The following is an 18,545-nucleotide window of genomic DNA, read 5'->3' on the forward strand; positions in this document are numbered from 1 at the left end:
TAGAAGTTCGCACAGCTACTTTAAAGCTTTTTCTGTGTTGATATACCTAGTTGTATATCAAATGTTGTTATAATGAAAATTTATACAGGCTCATCACAGAAAGTGAGTGACTTCAGGTTAGAATAACAGGTGTGGAACCTAAAAAAGACTAAGGCATCAACTACAAACATTAGTTAAAAGAATGTATAAGTATAAATATTAGCAGGTATGATAGTGCTACATCTGTTTAAATAAAATAAAATTATAATGTTCTTGAAGTCACATCCCTGTCTCAATATTTTATAATCAAAGAATGACTGATCTACTAACCAAAGATACTCCAGCCAAATCACAAAATGTGTTTAAATTTAAAATGCATTTATTTGAAAATAATTTAAATTCTCACATAACAGTGGTCAATTTTGTGTTAAAAAATCTATAAGTTATTTAATTCCATCATCTTTTTAAAACTTTCACTGAATCATTATCACGTCTGTATTTTTAGCTTCAATGTTAGTCATCAGTAAAATCAGTGCATCACTTACTCTGTTGTGACTTTGTGTTGTGTTTCTTGTAATGCCCACTTTAGTCAAAATAATCTTCTATATCAATATTTGGATCTAACAGATCTTCTCCATATGATGCCAGATTCATTTGGTTTAAGATTAAGTTTTCAAATGTTTCTTCTAAATCAGTTTCACCAATTAACACAGCTCCCATCATCCGCCCATTTTGCATGACGACTTTAATGTATTCTTGTCCTTTGGTACATCTCAGCATTAATTCATGATCTGAACCTAAACCCTGTGCATTGTATTTTCCCAGCAGCACAACCTATACAGAGAGGGATAGAAAAATGACCATAATAAGTACCAAAAGGAAGCATGAGATGCACTTATCACAAAACCTCTCACTAGTGAGGGTCCCACAGATAACAGCTAAATAGCATTCATTTATTCTACAGATGATACAACCACACAAATATCAAAAATATAAAAATATATAGGATGTGGACTACATTAGCCTGGAGCTATGATTTAAAAATTTAATAATGAACTGAGATAAAGAGTTTTATCTTTAATGGGCAAGTGATTTCATCTCCCTGGATGTGTATGTTTGCATCTGTTTCTCCTTATCTACAAGTTAGGAAGGAAAAAATCCTGCTTCAGTAATAAAGAGGATTAAGACAGTATGTATGGGGGAAAACACCTGATTCATTCTTGAGTATGACAGCTGTTAGCTCCTTTCACAAAGAATGAATTTCAAAATTCAGAACTACTCCAACAGGGAACAAATCTGGAGGAGACTTCCCTCTTTATGATAAAATAGAGTGGAAAGGTAGATAATAACAAAACTAAGATCAGCAATGACAAGTAAATATCAAGATAGTATAGTGGAAAGGTAGATAATATCAAAACTAAGATTAGCAATGACAAGTACAAACAAAAGTTAGATACTAATTTGCTAATTTTACCTTATAGTTAAAAAATTTTGTCACGTGAGCAAAAAGTTCAAAGCTGAAATCCATGTCAATAGAGTGTCCAGAAGCATCTGCAGCTATGCACTTGGCTGTGTACCAGCCCATCTGTCTAGCCTGTGTCCACAGCCTCATCTGAAATACAAATAAAGTTACCATGTTAACCTCATAAAATTCTTTACAGGGATTCAATGTTTTACAGTCCATGAGATTTGTTAGAACTAGAGAGTTTGAGAACTGCTTGACTCATCTCTGCCACAGAAGCAATCACCAATTTACACGAACCGACTGGACTTTGATATATGGCAATTCTATCTAAATTACTCTAAAATTATAGGATGATACCTAGATTTTTTTTGAGTCTCCAGAAAAATTTATTTTGTGATATTCCACAAAGTCAGCGGTAACAAAGGTTAAGGCATTACATTATTACATTTTTTTCTTTTTTAAAATATTTATTTATTTAAATATTTTATTTTATATTATTCTTACATCTTTTTTCATCTTTGCACAATGTATGCATTTTCATTTTGATTATAGTCCCCATACAATTGCACCTACCCCCTTATTTTGACTCTAGTCCTTCCCTCCCCCCCTCGGGTAGTATGTCTCTGGTTTACAGTTGCATGGTATTGGAACAAGAACAGACACACAGACCAATGGAATTGAATAGAAAATCCAGAAATAAACCCACAGATTTATGGTCAACTAATATTTGACAAAGGAGCAAAGAATATGCACTGGAGCAAAGAAAGTTTGTTCAATAAATGCTGCTGGGAAAACTGGCTCACTACATGCAAAAGAATGAAGGTTGACCACTACCTCACACCATGCATAAAAACTAACTCAAAATGGATTAAAGAACTGGACATAAGACCTGAAACCATAAAATACATAGAAGAAAATATAGGCGAAACACTACATGACATGTACCTCAAAGACATCTTTACAGACACATCGCCCAAAGCAGTGACAGTGAAGGCAAAGATAAACAGCTGGGACTATATCAAATTCAAGATACCTAGATTTTATTAAAAATTACTAAAATACTTCAGGTTACAAGAGATGGGGATAAAATTTTAATTGTAACTTACAAGTGTGTCCCTTTCTCTAACCCTCACTTTTTAGTGCTAGACAGTTTAGTCCTACCATACAAATAAACCTCACTGGCCAGGACAATTACTGTTTGGTGCCCAGCCCCCAAAATATCATAGCAGATTTCAGCAGCTGATTCTGGGAAGTCATTTTAATTTTACAACTACATCAGTTCCTCTTCTTACTTTCTCCTTTGTAAACAAAGTAGATACAATGAAGAGGCAGTCTATGATAAGGGAGCTGAGTCTAAGAGTATACTGAGAACAGTAAAAACTACAGAATCACTGTTAGAAGTGGCCTGTGATATTATACAGCTGGACTATTACCCTAATGTTTTCCAGTCCCAAAGACCTTTAAGTTTGTGTCTTAGACATTTTAAAATGAATGTTTCTGCAACTTAAGGGGTTTACTAGATTCACTCAGAACAGACATCTTGAGTATATGTCAGCATGACACATTAAGGATATAATTTATCCTAGAGAATATAATATTCAATACCCACTTATGATAAACTCTCAACAAAGTACATAGAGGACGCATACCTTAAATAATAAGGGCCATATATGAAAAACCACATCTAATACCGTATTCAGTACTGAAAAACTGGAAACTTTTCCTTGGAGATCTGAACAAGACAGGATGTCCACCGTTCATCAGTAATACTCAACATTGTCTTTAAGTCCTAGCCAGAGCATTATGGCAAGAAAAAGTAAATCCAAATTGGAAAAAAAGTAAAACTAGGGGCCTCCCTGGTGGTGCAAGTGTTAATGTCTTAGCGCTATCAAGCTATCACCAGCCACTACAGCATGAGTTTGATCCCTGGCCAGGGAGCCAACTCACGTGGCACAGCAGACCTCTCCTGTCTCGCCCACTGCTTCCCTCAGCAGTGTATTTCAGTAGATGCACCTCTTCTGCTCCCCACTTTGTCTCTGGTGAATCCTCTCACCGCCCCCCTGGCCCCCACACCACCCCATGCCACCTCTGGCCTACACCCTAGCTCTTGTATGCATAAATAAAAAATTGTTTAAAAAAAGTAAAACTAGCACTATCTGTAGATGATTGGGTGACATATTTAGAAAACCCTAAAGATTCCACTAAAAATCTATGAGAAACAATGAGTAAAGTGGCAGTCTACACATTTAATATACAAAAATTTATTGCATTTCCACATGTACTCTGAAAACAAGGTATTGTTAAAAGAAATAAAAGACACACAGAGATGGAGACATATCCCTTGTTCATTCCATAAAGAAATGGAATATCCAAATCTACAAAGAACTCCCACAAGTCAACCAAAAGTAAACAACCCAATGAAATAATGGGCAAAAGATCTGAATAGATACTTCTCCAAAGAACATATGCATGGTGCCAACAGGTATGTGAAAAAAATGCTTATTAGGGAAGTGAAAATCAAAACCACTTACAGGTGATCTGACTAGTTGACAAGAAACAAAGTGTTGATGAGGATGAGGTGAAAATGGAACCCTTGTACACTGCTGATGGATATCTAAACTGGTGCAGCCACCATGTAAAACAGTATTTTGGTTCCTCTAAAAATACCATACGGCACAGTAATTCCACTTCAAAGAATATGAAATCAGTAATTTAAGAAGATACATGCTGCCTTATGTTTGTAGCAGTAGTCACTAGGGCCGAGACATGGAAACAATGTTAACGATCCACTGATGGATGGTTGAATAAAGACGATGGTGAATATAAGCGAAAGCATTATTACTCGCTAAAAAAAAAGGTAACTTGCCTTGTGTAACATGAATGGACCGTGAGATGATTATGCTAAGCAGAATAATTTTATATTCATGGAATATAAAGAAATGAAGCAAAACCGTAGACCCTGACAATAGAATGGTGGTTACCAGAGGGGGTGCGATGGTGGTGGGAGACGTGGGTAGAGGGGAGCCAATTGAATAGTGGTGAATAGCAATCAGACCTTTTTGGTGATGGGAGTGGTGTGGTATCAACATTTATCAAGATGTTGATATAACATTTATCAAGATATTATATAGTGTTGTAAACCAATGATACGTTCAGTAAAAGCTTTCAGTAAAAGCAGTTTTTTAAAAATCCCACCAATTACAATTCTTAACTGAGAGTTTGTGATAGATATGCCATAAATAGAATGATCATAGAGAAAACATGCTAATTTGAAGCATTTTAGAGACAAGCTGAATGCACTTTTATTCATGTTATTTCTCTTATGAGTGAAAACATAAAATAGTGAAGCTGACTTTTAAAACATATCTAGCTCTTCCGCTATTTCACAATCCACAGTTAATCTGAATGAAATATATCCCCACCTGTGAAGCTGGTCTTGTTCCCATATAGTGTTTTCTAGTCCTTTTCCTCATAACATCTACCCTTGCCTCTATTCCTCCTAAGACAACCTCACTATGGCCACTGGGTAGATTCCTGTAGTACAGGTGACCCTGGACAAGGATTGGCATGGCATGGGCCCACCTGTAAATGGTGTTTCTTGTAAACAGACAATGTAAATGTACAGTATTGATAAATTCAGTACAGTACCATACAGGTACACCAATGATTTAAATGACCTTTTTTTCTCGCACTTATTTCATTTTAAAATACAGTAAATAACACATGTAACATAAAAAGTATGTTTGTTACTGGTAAGGTTTCTGGTCAACAGTTGGATATTCAGTAATTATTAGGTGGTTAAAAGTTATAGGCAGATTTCTGAGGGGGCCAACGCTGCGAACTTCTGAGTTGTCCAAGCTGAATTTTGGATCCACCATTAGGAAGTGGTAACACTGTGGAGGCAGGAAGAAGTCTAGAGGCAGCTGGAAGGAGCTGTTAGGCTCAGGAAAGGATGTTTGCTATAGTTACATTTTTTTCATTAATAATTCCCATAGACACAGAACAGGGTCAGCAGAAACAGAATGCTTTACCTATATGGTTTATGTCCGTGGTTTGTTTTTAAGTCAAAAACTACAGTGTCCAATATGGTAGCCACATGTAGCTAAAGATAAATTAAAAAAAATTAAAATTTAATTCCTCAGTCACATTAATCACACTTCAAGTGCTAACAGACACATGGTTAGTGGTTACCTGACTGGACACTGCAGCAGTACAGCACATTTATCATCTAGTTCCAGTTCACAGTGCTGATGAACATCTGAGAATGACAAATAGCTGAGAATTCTTTTTAAGTTAAAAGATAATTATACAATAAGTTACCAAAGGCAAGAATGCTAATGATGCCACAAAAAAAAAAGCTTATTTATTTATTTATTTAACTTCAAGTAGACAAGTTGGAAAACAAGAAAGCTGGATTTGCCCACAGCAACTCCTTTATTTTCTGGGATGTCTGGTACAGATGTGAGCCCATGTGCTGACTTACCTGCTGCCAGAAGGGGCTGTGCTGCCAGGCAGCAGTGCAGATGTCACCTGCAGCATAGATGTCAGAAAGGGAGGTGTGCATGTGATCATCCACTTTCAAGCCACCATCTTCTCCTAGATCAAACTAAACAAGGTTCCTCATAAGCACAGGTGGTAAGAAAGATGAAACATGACTTCCGCATTCTAAACTAATGCAACAAGTCAAATTTTTGTATCTCAGCGTACTGTTGTTTAACGAAAAATAGCTACAAAGTTTAGAGTACTGAGCTAGCCAGGGAATGAAACTCCAATTAACCCAGACAAAGCCATAAAATTCTCAAGAATTTCAACATCAAGAATACTTAGTAACCATATGACTACCCCACACAAAATTGCAAAAAGATATTTTTATAAGCTTCAAATGCTAAAAAAGAACTATAATATAGTTCCTCTAAACAAATCACTTTTAAGAATTATAGCAGGTGTCACTCTCTTACCAACCTTTAGATACATAAACTGCACTATGTTCCATTAATGTTAACATGCTGGGATTCTCATCTCTGCTTAAGGACTTTGAGCAGTAAATACTGTAAGTCAAGACATGAGGAAAAACTAAATATTTTTCAGTCAAGTTAAAATTTTGTACTAAAACAGTAAGTACTCATGCTTGAGAACTAGTGATCTTCATAAATACTTTAAAATATTCATAATGGAACAAAGATGTCACCTTACGTTATTGCCATTGACAAAAGGTTCTATATTTGGTGTTACTCCTGTAGCACTGACAATGAAATCACAGCCATAGATCTTTCCATTGGTCAATTCCACATACACAGGCCAAATTTCTTAAAAACAAACAAACATATACATACATATATATCTGTACATACATATACATACACACAAACACAATGACTATAACAAAGAAAAGAGCAGAGGTAACATTAAAGCAGCACTGCTTATAACATTTTATAAAGCACAGCTATTAAAATCTATTTAATGCCATCAACATTGTCATTGTTTTAGATGTAACTAACAAAAGAATGGTAGTCCCCAAGTTTTTTTCTTTAAATTTTAACATAGAAATCTAACAAAGTAAATTTATTGATCACTTATAAATTACTACTTTAGAAGTCTATTATATTAACATTGTAGCAGATTGTAGGCCGCTCGCTTTCCAGTGCCTTCCTTACTAGCCTTCTCTCACGCTGGTTTGGTTGAGTGTCTTTCAAATCCATGGTAGTTCTCAGAGGTGGTGAGAAATTTAACCTGTTTCTTAGTCCCACATTTACAGATTTTTCAATCTGATTTTGGGATAGCCACTTCACCTCTGAGAGTACTGGTTTTTCTTTACTTAATTTTTTATTAATTTTCTTTTAACCTGTAAGATATTGCTTGATTCACAGGGTTGTAATGGTCAAAACACCATGAGTCCTTTGTGAAATATAAAACTGTGTAATTTACTATAAAATCTAAAGAATTAAATAGTGACAATGAAATAACTTACATTATTAAATTATGGTTTATTTTTACGTTTAAATTTTGTATGGGAACCTGAAGTTTTAAATAATACAGCAAGATTAAATTATCCTTGTGAAAATGATTATAATATATATTTTCTTACTTCATTACTTACCTGTCTCAGTTGTAACTGACTGATTATGATGGTCTTTTGGAAAAATCAAAGATGTTTTCTTAGAAATTCTAAATTCTTCCTGAAGGTAGATTTTTTTTACTTCACACACAGTTTCAATGTGAATCTTACGAGAAAACTAAAATAAGGAAATACTGGTCACTATACTTGTAGAAAGTATAGTGGAAAATTTATATTTGTAGTAACATATAGAAAAATGAAAACACACCACATGGCCCAAAATAAGCCTTTCAATTTCTGTGCATAAAGGGCATAGAGAGTAATCATTGAGAACAGAGAGATCTAGTGGCTCCAGTGGCAGGTAGCTCGAGTGCCTTTTAATAGAAGATTCATTGATAACTACATGGCTATATATTTTTAAATTACAACTCTGAGACAATAAAAACTTCTGCAGACAGGTCTTATGAACTAAATGTTAAATCCCAGAACCTTAATAAAATGCCAGGTAAGTATGACATATTTAATAACTGTTCATGGAAATAACTTGAAGTTTCCTGGTTAAAATTACTATTAATCTTAGGAAGAACTGATTTTTGCCTCATTTCCAACAGGAATGTTAGATACACATGCATCCAGCCTCCCTTCCAGCTACCCAAGGCTGTAAAGAAATCATACATAGTAATCAGAACTGCACATATGCATCTTGCAATACTTAAATATCACAATATTTTAACCATTGATAACAAACTAAAATTTCCAGAAGTAAAATGAGTAAAAGTAGTCATTTGCTTCTCCAGTTAGGATATGAAATGTGTATTTTATTTAGAATCTAGTAAAATAATCTTACATTTCACAATGCATCTGTGGTAACCTCTGAGAAGTCATTAATTTAAAACAGGACAGTCTGGAGCCTGTGTGTGGAGATCTCCAGCCCTGGGGATTTCAAAAGGAGGCTGAGAGTCAGGTTTAGATGACTCTACTATCCATCAGTCTTTGGTGAGCAACTAGGTCAAGTTGCTGTGAAGTCCTTTTATAACACTAGGGATGTAAGTAAAGTGACCTAGTGACTATGTGATTGTGTCTTTATAACCAGTCTTTCACAAAAATTTTAAGAACTTCAAGTTGCATTTAGACCTGTTTAATCAGCATACAAAAATTTACCTGTTTTGTTCCTTTAAGATTCAAGCCTTCGTGCCAGTCAGGTCCCAAAGCACTGCCTAAATTGTTAGCATTCACTTTCATTTCTCCTTCCTTCTTCCTTCCTAAAGCGTTCAAAAATTCAAATGATTTAAAAGTCATGAGCAGAGAATCATGCTTGTGTCTGAAGAATTTAGGCAATATGATTCTCATTTATACATATAGCATGACTAAACACAGTTATCTCTATTCATTAATTGTTATTTCAAATACTTTCTAATGTAAAGCTGTAAGTTTTTAATTGAGTGTTGAGTATAAACACTCAAGTGAGTGTTGGATATCATATACATTAGTTAATAAGAAAATTAACAATCCGATTTTCAAAATAAATTTTTTAACTATCTAGTTATAAAATTCCCGAATTTTGGAAGCTAAAGGTTAAAGAAAAAAAGTTCTTTTAAACTAAAGCACTGTGAGGTTTGTATTATATTTAAATCTCATTGTATTTTTTAATAAAATTATGTTAGGTTTTGTCCACTTATAACATGTACTTGTAGATGGGCTGGCTTAATTTACTTTATACTTTCAGTTTTAATTATAAATATTTTTTTTAAAAATATCTATTTTAAAAACCCTAAAGTTACACAGGAATAAATATCATATATATTTGTATATATTACTATCTTCCAAATAGATTGCTAAATTTTCTTATAACAATTTTCTGTATGGTTAAAAAGTAAACCCTTTCATATATGAGTAAATGAGTTGGATGCTACTTTTACCTTCAGTTGTATATTTGGTTCTTTTATGTGCAATTTTAGCCTCTGGGTTTTCAGCAGTGAGCTTTGATGTCAAGAATTCAGCTGCCCCTGCATCAAAGAAAGTATTCCCAATAGCTTTATCTTTAATGGCCCAAATTACTTCGCAGCCTTCAACTTCATACCTAAAAAGAACATTCAATTTAGTCATAGCAGTTTCAAAAGTTGGAGTAGAAATTTTCCTATTTGCAACTAACAATGATCTCTAAGGTGAAAGTAAATACAGTATTTTAAGGCAAAATGAGGGAGCATGATTATAGAAACAAGGTAATAAATACTCTTTCAAGGTAAAAATTAAAGTACAATAAGCAACAGAAGAATTTTAACCACTTTACTGAACAAGTATGCAAGGGACAAATATGTAGGTACTGAGTATGAGGTAAAATTTCAGTACAATGAACACCACTTCAAAATGTTCAATTTCGACAATACAGCTCTTTAGAATCGCCCCCAGAGTTCCAAGGAGTAAACTTTGTTATCTGGTTATAGTGTAGTAATGTATGGAATCATTACATATATAAGCATTCTATATATAGCTGACTTCCTTGGTTACAAATACCTTATATACTCAAAACACAATATTACAGAAAGAGAAAGAAGAGATTTAGAGATATAAACTAATATCTTAACCTTGTTACAAAGGAACCATTATCCTGCAGTACTTCCCTTCACATCAGAGATTTCCAAGGCACCCAGCCAAAGACACAAAATTCACAGAAAATCAAGGATTTTAGAGGAAGAAAGGAATGGCCTCGGAATATATATAAGCCACTTTCCATTCCTGTCCATGAACAAGGTTTGGACACTGTGACTGTGCCTGTAATACTCATTTCCCAAAGTCTTCGAACTCCATTATAATTTACCTGCAGACTTGTTTTTTGGAACAACTGATGAAAACTGGGACAATTCTGAACAAACGGGTGTTACGGTCAAGCTGACTATCTCAGGATTTACTTAAACTTGCAATGGTAATAAGAGTATCATGTTAAAGTTATTAAGTTTTCACACTTATAGTGCAGTGTTTATTTTGCCATCTTTAATAGACCGATATAGAGTGACACAATGAGATTATACGCCTTTTCAGAAATAAGCAGATGCTTACATAAGCAAGGCTAAGCAGATGATAAAGATTTAGTAAATGTGACGTCGGAAGGAGCCTGTTCCCTTGTCCATTGAGCCTTCATCACTGCTGCTCTCCTATGGCAGCAGAGAATGTTTAGTTACTGAATTTCAAATTTTTTGGAGAACACAGCTATTCTATTCAGGTTGGCTACCATTATGGATGAACAGAAAGTAGAATACACAAACATTTGGTACTTACACAGTTCTTGTATTTCAATTTACATATAGGCACGGTTGTAGTGAAATGTTTTAATTTTTATAAACTGGAAATTTCTCTGTGATAGTTCTGTATTTTAAAGTAGTGTAAAAGTGTAACACATGCCACTATAGGTTAAAATACTGATTCTTGATCAGCAGGCCAGTTACCGCAAGTTACCAGCACTGACTGACGGGTGTGGCACTCACAGGATAACCTCTCATCTCCTTACCCTATGAACTATGTCCTCAGAAAAATGCATAAACAAGAAGGTATCGTTACACATGAACAAAATAATGCTTTCCTTTTTTAAACCACACTTCAAAGATAGCAATGAAATATAATTTTGTGAAATTATGAGAAAAATTCGCCTCAGAGACTCACCTCATGAGGAGAATAAAAATACCCACTCAGTGGGCCTAAACTGAAACAATTCTACCATGTGGACATTCCTTAAATTGTCAGTTTACTGAATATACAATTACGACTTTATCCAATTATATAGTCTTCAATCTCCAACCTAAAGAAAATGAGGGACAGGACTAAGTGTTGTGAGGCCCTGTGCATTTTTGGATGTAAGAAAGTTTTTCAATGTAAGTAATAGCTCTGTTATGCTTTTGTTGATAGCTGATGGAGAACAGTTGTCACATGCCTCCCCTCTCCAGGCCAGTGTGGCTGACTTTCTAGTTGTTCCTCTAGTTCTCCATACAATGCCACAAATGCCATAATTGCAGTGACTGCCACTTGCCTTATTTTCAAACTGGGATTCACCAGTCTCTAAAAAAGAGGGGCAACAACCCAGTTTGAGAGTAGGAATGGACAAAAATGAGAGAAGGGAGGATGTTAGCGGATTCCCTACTGTGATACAAATTTGTTCTCTTTGTGGTGGTATCAATTTTCTACCTGAAAAATAGCTAGACTATTCATGTCAGCTACCAGCTGGAAGATAAAATCACTAAGAAAGTTATCTGAACTTGAAATATCATTTTACAATGATTATATTTTATTGACAAGTTCACAGTTCTTGAATTTCCCAAATAACAAGAACTGGGAGTGCCACATGTCCTGAAATACAGACACAAACACTTTAGATTTCACAAGACAGACAGCTAATATTAATGAGTGAAGCAGGATGGGTATAAACAATAAAAAGTAATGAGGTAGGGGTAGAAATCTCCAAAGGTATGCACACTTAAATTGTTTTTCAATATACAACATGGTTTTAAATCAAACCATGTCTGCAACTATGAATTTCATGAAAGCTAAAAAAATATTTTTCTCCCTAAAAACACATGAAAAACAGTTATATTTATGTTTTCAGGCAAACAAGATGTTTTCTAGTCTGCCAATAATCACATGAATTACAGAAAAATTCTTAAATATTAGAATATATATATATATATATACTTACACTAGTTCAAGTGCAATACCACCATTCCCTATGATTATTATTCTTCTAGCTGTGATAAGTTTTTTCTGAAATTCCTGTATTCAAAAGAAAACAACATTGTTGTTTTATAACAGTGGGCAATACTTGAAGCAAGAGGCTTCATCAATATTCCTAAGAACAACAACATAAATCTCACTTTCCCACTCTGCCAGGATGTACCATCCCAATTAGTGTCACAAATTTTCCCCTCAATGTTTCATTCCACACTGCCTTTATGGCAGTGCCTCTACTGATTTTCCTTGCATTTTATATCACCACACTTAAGAGTACTTCAGAATTTAAGAGACACTGTCCTTAGCTTACCACATTCCCAATCATTTGACCAATTTACTAACATGACAGTGAACTGTACCCTAACTAACAGATTCAGCCTTTCCTTCCAGTCCCTCACTGAACACTTTTCTTGGAATAACTCAGCATGTAGAACTTGCAGGAATGAGAAGCACAGCAGCACAGTGGTTAAGAGCACAGACTACAGAGTCCTTGGCTCTAGCAGTTACCAACTAGGTGACTTTGGGCAAGTTGCTTAACTTCTCTGCACCTGAGGTTCCTAAACTATAAATGGAAATTAGAAGCATCTGTCTTGTAAGGTTTCTGTTAAGTATTAAGATGATGCAGATAACGGGCCTCCCTGGTGGTATAAGGAGTTAAGACACAACCTATGAAGCTATCCGCAGCCATTGCAGCACGAGTTGGATCCCCGGCCAGGGAAATACCCACATGGCATAGCAGACCTCTCCTGACTCACCCGCTGCTCCCCTCAGCAGTGTATTTCAATCTGCCTGTTCTGTTCCCCACTCTGTCTCTGGTGAATCCTCCCACCCCGCCCCCTGCCACACCTCTGGCTCATACCCCATTCTTGTATGCATAAACAAATCTTTAAAAAAAAAAAAAAAAGATGATGCAGATAATGCTTAAGAATAGCAGGCACATAATATCTTCACATTTATTGGAAAATAATGTTATTACCATCATAAAACTCCTTGTTGATGCCTCAATCCCTCACTCCCCACAAAACTGATTCAAAAATTCATTGTAATATTCAATAAATAATCATCAAAACTAACTCCTTTAACATTCTACAAGGAAGATCAAGTTAATTTTAGTTTGTTTTTCACTGAGGGAAGTAAATAATTTTAGAGATCTGTAAAATGTACTGGATGTGGAGTTTAAGCTGTACTTCTGATAACTAAACTTACAGGGACATATTTCTTAATTTCCCCATCGCAGTTTTCCATTTGCAGAGTGGGAGTAGTGACTGTCACACAGAATTACCATGATTCTGTACACAAAGATCTGCATATTAATTTCTCTGGTGAAGAATAAGTTCCGCAAGTTTTGAATATGCTTTACCCATTTGGAAAAAGATCATTATATTATAGGTGGCAAACCACATGTTCCCAATCAAGGTGGGGTGCTGAATGTGTGAGTAATGTACACTGTAACCTTTAGTATAGTGAAGATACCTGGGTATCATAATGGAAAGAACATAGAACATCAACAGGAACTAAAAAACAAATTATCAATGAAAACCCAATGGAAATCAGCAGTGATACTTTTGATTAAATTATAAGTAGAACACTTTGAATCAAATGCAGGAAAGTATAAGAAACCTTCACTTCCTTTCTCATGACCCTACCTCAGAATGTTACCTGAGCACTGTCTGTATCGCGGATCCCCAACACATACGGATTTCCTTCACATATCAGCTTTGGTTTAGCTCCAGCACACAGACAAAGCTTCTTATATATATGCTGACGGCCATCTTCTGTGAAAATGCACTGCAAAACACACAGCAATGAAGGGGGGAAGGGAAATATATTAAGGTATAGGTGCAAAATTTCATTTTAAATTAAAAATTTAGTAAGACGAAAGTAAAAAGTATTAAAAGTTGCCTCTCAATGATACTCAATGCTTTGTTGCAGCAATGCGAGAACTAAGTATCTAAACGTAGTCTCTAGTCCAGTGACTCATGACTGTAAAGGCCTGAGCCATTTTGAGGTTCTGATGAAAACTAGTCTTTCTCCCTTGGAGAAATCACTTTAACCTTAGAGAGTCTCATAGTATTTGGAAAGGTATGTTGACCTGAGGTTAAGTACTATGAACATTAAGATATTTTAACATTGAGCATTCTAACTACAATAGATTTGGGTGAGCCCTGGTGAACCTTTCTAATCTCAATGGAAGCCACTGGAAGATCTAGATTCTAGTCAGATTACACCTTGGTATCTGTTAAAGCAGTGTTGGTAAAAGAAGTTACAATGTTTTCTTAACCTGAAAAGATTAGACATGCTAATCTTAATCCTATATTCTTAAGAACAAATAACAACTACTTTACCAACAAAGCAAATGCTCTTTGGGGATTATCTTTTCATGTAAGCGAAAAACATCTAAACTTTAAATCCCAGCAGTTTCCAGCTATAAAGTTACTTGTATTAATTTTTTTTAAAAGATTTTTTTATTTATATAAGCACTGGGTATAGTCAGAAGCGCAGGAGGGTGAGAGAATTCACCAGAGTCAGAGTGGAGAGCAGAGAGGCAGAAGGGCCGAAGTACACTGCTGAGGGGAGCAGCGGGCGGCAGGAGAGGTCTGCGCGCCATGTGGGACCCTCACCTGGTGGCCGGGGATGGAACTGGCGCTGCAGAGGAACTGGCACTGCAGAGGGTGCGGGCAGCTTCGCAGCCCAGCGCTCAACCGCTGCGCCACCGGGGAGGCCCACTTATATTAATTTTTAATAATATTGAGGAATCTAAAAATGCCTACTAGACATCCAACTATATTAAATATCTGATTATATATATTAGTATAACACTAATTAATATATTCATGTACATCTGAATAATTTACCATTGCATATATATGACATTTTCTCTATTCACCTACCATGGACAATACAATTGTTTCCATATCTTGGTTATTTTAAATAATGCTGCAACGAGTATCTGTTCATACACCTATTCTAGTTAGTGTGTTCATTTTCTTTGGATAAATACCCACGTGTGGAATTGCTGGATCATATCAAATTTCTAGTTTTCATTTTGTGAGGCACCTCCATATACTTTTCCATAGTGGCTCACCAATTTACATTCTCCCCAACAGTGCCTAAGGTCTCCCTTTACTCCACATGCTTGCTAACACTTATTTGTTGCCTTTTAGATAACAGCCAGTCTAACAAGTATGAGATGATTATCTCCTTGTTATTTTGATGGGCATTGCCCAGATGATCAGTGATCCTGAGTACCTTTTCATGTGCCAGGCCTGAATGAACACCTACAAATAAATAAGTAATAGCCTTTACAAAGCAGATATATGTAAGGGCATGCTACTTTGAGAGATGCCAGCCTTTGCTGGAAAGGTTTAGGGGCTAATATTTGTTCTGTGTTTTATTTATAAAACCTGGCAAATTACAACAGAGCACTTCACAGACACGGAGATATCTGTTACTCAGTTTACCTCTTCAGCTGCACAACAAACACATAAAACCAATAATCCAGTACAGTATAAACCATATGGGAATTTTATACAAGTCTTTTCAGGTAATCTGATTAGAACCTTAACTGACAAACATGTATTAGTTATGGTAGCCAACTTTAAAACAGTTCACTACTACAAAAACAAAACCTCTTTTCAATGGCTACTGTTAAATTTTTGGAAGTAGGCAAGAAGGTAAAACACTTTACCTTTAATGCACAAAGGAATATAAAGAATGGGGAAGAGAAGGCAGACTTCTCTTCTGTAGGACACTTTCAAGTGGTTATAGAAGAAAATGACTCATCAGATGCTGTAAAAGAAATTCCCTCACAATTTATTACTTTACTTTTGAGCCCACCTCAATTTGCAAATAAACAGACAGGCATGTTACATGGGATATATACTACCACTATAAATACCAGAACTTATTTTGGTTTGAGGATTTAAAACTATTTTTTCTTAGGAAAAAAATCAGTACTTTTTTCCTCTCTTCTTTCCTGTCAAATGATTTGTGTTTCAAATGTATTGTATATGTGCTTTCTCCTTAGCGGAAAATTCATAAATTAGAGCTGCTATAGGAAAAAAACTCCAAACTCTATTTTCCATCTTACCTAAAGCTCGTCTGAAGACACTGTAAACCTTAACATCCTTTCCTGTGATAGCCTGTGTCACTCTTCTCCAACAGGTTACTGAGTCCTACTGAGTCCATAACAGAAATCTCATTCACATCTGGGCCATTTTTTCCAACAATATCCTCCTCTTGGTTCATGTCTTACATCATTTTAGACTAATGCATCACTACTTGCTCCACCCCTGACTCCATTTTGATGCTATTAGATTTATCTTCCTAAAAGAAATCTTTTACATAAAATCCACATCATCATCCCCATAAAATCTCTTCACTATTTCTCCCGTGATTACCAAACAGATAAAATTTCTTAGCACGAGACAGAAAACTTTTCTCAATCTACCTATTTTTCTGGCCTAGTCTGGCAGTCTCCTTACTTCTTTTCATCCTGATCCATGTGACAACCTCACTACTCCATAAGCCCCATTTACTTCCTTTGGGTCTCTGAACACACAGTCTCCTTCTCCTAGAAGGTCTTCCTCCACCTGGTGAACTCTTGGTTCACCTATCTTTCAAACCCAGCTCAAATGTTACTCTGTGAAGCTTTCCTAAAATCCTAATATCAGAGCTTTGACAATATTTCAATGACTGCACTTTTTACTGTCCATTTAATTATGTTTTCGTGTCTGTATTACCTATGACACCAAGTGCTCCTAGAAGAAAGTTCTCACATTAATGCTATTGTTTCCCAGCTCCAGTGTCAACATAAATGTTAATGCTCATTTGAAATGTGGAACCTAAAATGCTCAGCCAACTAATTATATAATTCCAATAAACTCACAAAAAGGACAAATGTTTCTAATAATGGGCATCAGTGTAACTGAACTATGCATACTACAGACTTGGGTGCTAGAAATAGTACAGGTAGGGCCTAATGAAGACAGGAAAAATTTCACCAAGGTTTAACAAATTGTCATTAAAGAAAAAAAAATCTCTTACATGTTCTTTACTCTTCAGTTGCTTTACGCCAGATTCTATAACCTTAATATTGGAAAAGCGATTTTCTAACATGGTACTTAGTTGTTCTTCAACATCAAATTCTTCCAATGCTTTAGAAACCTGCGTTAGATCAAAGAGGTAAAAAATATATCCTTGAATTTACATCAATTTTAAATAAAAATACTTTCATTTCTTTTTATAGCCTATAGCAGGTCATCAACTAACAGGTAGCTCCATGTTGCCCCATGAAAATGTAATACGGTAAAATAATCCATGAAATGCCATTATTGGAACACTTGCTTTCATTGTCTGTGGTTTCCAAGAATCTATCAACAGTGCCAAGTGATGAATTATTGTACTTAGTCCCTGCTCATAAAACAAGAAAGCCTGTCACCTGCACTTTCTGCAGTGGTTAGACTAGACTGAGTGGAGGCGGCACTTGAAGATTTGAGCTCAAACACTAGTTCTACCCCTTGTGGGCTAGGTAGGTCAGTCCCGGAGCCTTAGTTTCCTGGCCTATAAAACAAATGCTAAGACTACCTACTTCTATACTTTCATCAAACAGTGTACCTACTGCCTCATCCTGCTAGCCCATTAGCTAACCTTATGTGATCTAGTCTTTGAACTTTCCTATCCTCAAGGCATCGGCATCCTCTTGGACTCACTTTCCTTTGTATCCAGGTAAGACTCTACAGTGGATCATTTGTTCTTATCTTTAACAACTAACTGCCCCAAACTCCCAAATGTAGATCCACAACCTGCTTTCTCTAGTCCTACACCAATAACTAGAGAAGAACCACACCCTGCAGAATGCCCTTGCCTGCTCCCTAAACACTGCAGGGAAATCCTACTACGTGGCCCTAACAGTTCTCAAACCTTTCGTCTTAGGACCCTATTATAATCACACAAATGACTGAGGATCCCCCGAAGAGTTTGTTTGTATGGTTAAACCCAGTGACATTTGCTACATTAGAAATTAAAATGATAAAAAGTTTAAATATTTCGTATTCACTTGAAAGTAACAATAAATCTAATACATGTTAAACAGATTGTCTGTATCTATCCTGGTCTCAGTCCAAGCTCCACTCCATCATCTGGTTCCCAGATTGTGAACTCAGATGTGCAGTGGTCTCATCATCAACCAGGGTTTACAGTGGCAGCTGCTGAGGCCTCCCTAAGTCTCCTTCATCTCTAGCCTGATATTCTCCCCCTTATTCCTAACCCAAGTCCCCTAACCCTACTTTGCTACATTTTCATAACCCTTTCAGACCTCTAGCAAGTAGA

General features: G+C 35.8%; 1 protein-coding gene across 2 annotated transcripts; it reads right to left on the minus strand.

Annotated features, from left to right (window-relative positions):
- Positions 1 to 564: 564 nt before the first annotated feature.
- PYROXD1 (pyridine nucleotide-disulphide oxidoreductase domain 1) lies at positions 565 to 17,348 on the minus strand (the record flags this gene model as incomplete). 2 transcript variants are annotated; one of them, XM_084254578.1, is made up of 10 exons in its annotated part: positions 565 to 813; positions 1,454 to 1,591; positions 5,928 to 6,050; positions 6,638 to 6,750; positions 7,542 to 7,677; positions 8,661 to 8,761; positions 9,413 to 9,579; positions 12,184 to 12,257; positions 13,875 to 14,003; positions 17,262 to 17,348. In XM_084254578.1, 10 exons carry the CDS (start codon positions 17,331 to 17,333, stop codon positions 565 to 567), a joined length of 1,302 nt encoding a protein of 433 aa, XP_084110704.1. The 2 variants fall into 2 exon arrangements, with proteins under 2 accessions (XP_084110704.1, XP_084110703.1); XM_084254577.1 differs by having other exon boundaries at positions 9,419 to 9,579; positions 17,262 to 17,333.
- Positions 17,349 to 18,545: the final 1,197 nt, after the last annotated feature.

Source organism: Talpa europaea (assembly GCF_964194135.1).
Source record: "Talpa europaea genome assembly, chromosome: 15".
NCBI lineage: Eukaryota > Metazoa > Chordata > Mammalia > Eulipotyphla > Talpidae > Talpa > Talpa europaea.